Raw genomic sequence first — 2463 nt, forward strand, 5'->3', positions numbered from 1 at the left:
CAGTATTGTAACAAGGAGACATTCTCTCCTCAAGTACTGTAACAAGGAGACATTCTCACCTCCAGTATTGTAACAAGGAGACATTCTCACTTCCAGCACTGTAACAAGGAGACATTCTCACCTCCAGTATTGTAACAAGGAGACATTCTCACTTCCAGCACTGTAACAAGGAGACATTCTCACCTCAAGTACTGTAACAACGAAACACTCTCACCTCCAGTGCTATAACAAGGAGACATTTTCACCTTCAGTACCGTAGCAAGGAGACATTCAGCACTGTAATAAGAACGTTATCAACTCCAGTACTGTAACAAGGATACTCCAATATATATATAAACCATATATATAATATGTCACCAGCATGTCAATCTCTGGTGAACCAGAAAACTCCAGTTTCTCTTACTATCTGGAGGATGTCCTGACTTTCTATTTTAACTAAGATACCCCTCGTCTTGAAAGTGATTTTTAACCAACTGCTCTCCAGTAATAATATTACTTCGCACCTCAGGGTATCTCAAACCTAAAAATGACAGACTCGGCTATTGATCGCGGACATTCGTCAGAGGTAGGAAATTCTACTTTCCACCCCCAGGGAGAGGGCGAACCTCATAATGATACTTTATTTTTGGAGGAGTATTCCTGGGATGCAGTGGCTACTACCGTGGCCAAGTCCCTTGTTATGTGCGCTATTATATTGTGTGCTGTCTTTGGAAACATGCTGGTTATCGTTAGCGTTTACCGACACCGTAGGCTCCATCTGGCGACGAACTATTTCATCGTATCGTTAGCCTTTGCCGATACCTTGGTCGCTTTAGTTGCTATGTCATTCAATGCTAGTCTAACTATTGCTGGGAGATGGATCTTCGACCAGACCACGTGCAAATTGTGGAACTCGTGCGATGTCCTTTTCTCCACAGCCTCCATAATGCACCTTTGCTGTATCAGTGTAGACAGATATTACGCAATAATAAGACCGCTAGAGTACCCGCTGAAAATGACCAATGTCCGAGTTTACATCATGCTCACCTGTGTGTGGGTGTCCGCGGGTCTGATTTCTTTCATCCCGATATTCCTAGGATGGTACACCACCGCAGAAAACCTCGAGTATCAACAGCTGAACCCCCACACCTGCGAATTTATCGTCAATAAACCTTACGCCATCGTCTCGTCCAGCGTCTCCTTCTGGATCCCCTGCTTCATCATGGTGTTCACGTACTGGAAGATCTACATGGAAGCCACCCGGCAGGAGAAGATGCTGTGTAGGTCGCAGCCAGCGTATGTACCTCCGAGTAGCGCCCGAAACAGTACGGACACGAACGCCCGGTTCAGCTCTGACCAGACGGCTTCTACCAACTTGCTGGCTCCACCCCTCCACCGGACCTCGTGTGTGGACGAATCAGAAAACGGCCGCTCAACCCCCACGAAACGAGCAATAAATAAGATGAAACGAGAGCACAAAGCGGCCAAGACCCTGGGGATCATCATGGGGGCTTTTATCCTGTGCTGGTTGCCCTTCTTTCTGTGGTACGTGTCGGTAACGCTTTGTGGGGAGAAGTGCTTCACTCCCGGGACTCTAGTGGACACTCTCTTCTGGATTGGTTACTTCAACTCCTGTCTCAATCCAATCATTTACGCTTACTTCAATAAAGACTTTCGAGAAGCGTTCAAAGAAACGCTACAATCAGCGTCTTGCAAGTGTCATTGGCCAAACAAGTGTCATTGGCCAAAGTGGAAAATGATCCGTAGACAGAGTAATGTCTGCAACATTGAATGCACCCATGTCTGAAATACAGAACGCTAGAATAAAACGTTTTCTTAAAAGCAATAGCTTCGTATTTAAGTGTATTTATAGTTATGTGTGCAGAAAACTTAGACTTCCACGTGTGTTCCAGTAGAAGTCCAACAGTATTCAGGGTGAGTGTATAAAAATATCTTGTTTTTAACCTTTATTTAGACACTAGACGTTTCAAATACACTGGTTCGTAAAATTATAAATACTGATTTATTAGTTGATAACAATGTAGAATGTCTGGCTCATGTTGAAAACACCTTTATCTTGAAAAAAATACTTTCATCTTCAGTACTGTAACAATGACATTCTAATTTCAAGTACTGTAACAATGACATTCCCCATCTTCAGTACTGTAACAATGACATTCTCACCTCAAGTACTGTAACAATGACATTCTCACCTCCAGTACTGTAACAATGACATTCTAATTTCAAGTACTGTAACAATGACATTCTCACCTCCAGTACTGTAACAATGACATTCTCACCTCCAGTACTATAACAATGACATTCTAATTTCAAGTACTGTAACAATGACATTCTCACCTCAAGTACTGTAACAATGACATTCTCACCTCAAGTACCATTACAATGGCATTCTAATTTCAAGTACTGTAACAATGACATTCTCACCTCAAGTACTGTAACAATGACATTCTCACCTCAAGTACC

General features: G+C 42.9%; 1 protein-coding gene across 2 annotated transcripts in view; it reads left to right on the forward strand.

Moving 5' to 3' along the window:
* Window positions 1-12: 12 nt before the first annotated feature.
* LOC106471271 (octopamine receptor beta-1R-like) overlaps window positions 13-2463 on the forward strand; it is a 30308-nt gene continuing 27857 nt past the window's right edge. For both annotated transcript variants that reach the window (XM_013931863.2, XM_022399876.1), the window contains exon 1: window positions 13-1914. In XM_013931863.2, the coding sequence (XP_013787317.1) occupies window positions 527-1786 (1260 nt within the window). In that variant the 5' untranslated portion in view covers window positions 13-526 and the 3' untranslated portion in view covers window positions 1787-1914. The remainder of the gene's footprint in view (window positions 1915-2463) is intronic.

This window comes from Limulus polyphemus, unplaced genomic scaffold, assembly GCF_000517525.1.
Source record: "Limulus polyphemus unplaced genomic scaffold, Limulus_polyphemus-2.1.2 Scaffold4508, whole genome shotgun sequence".
Lineage (NCBI taxonomy): Eukaryota > Metazoa > Arthropoda > Merostomata > Xiphosura > Limulidae > Limulus > Limulus polyphemus.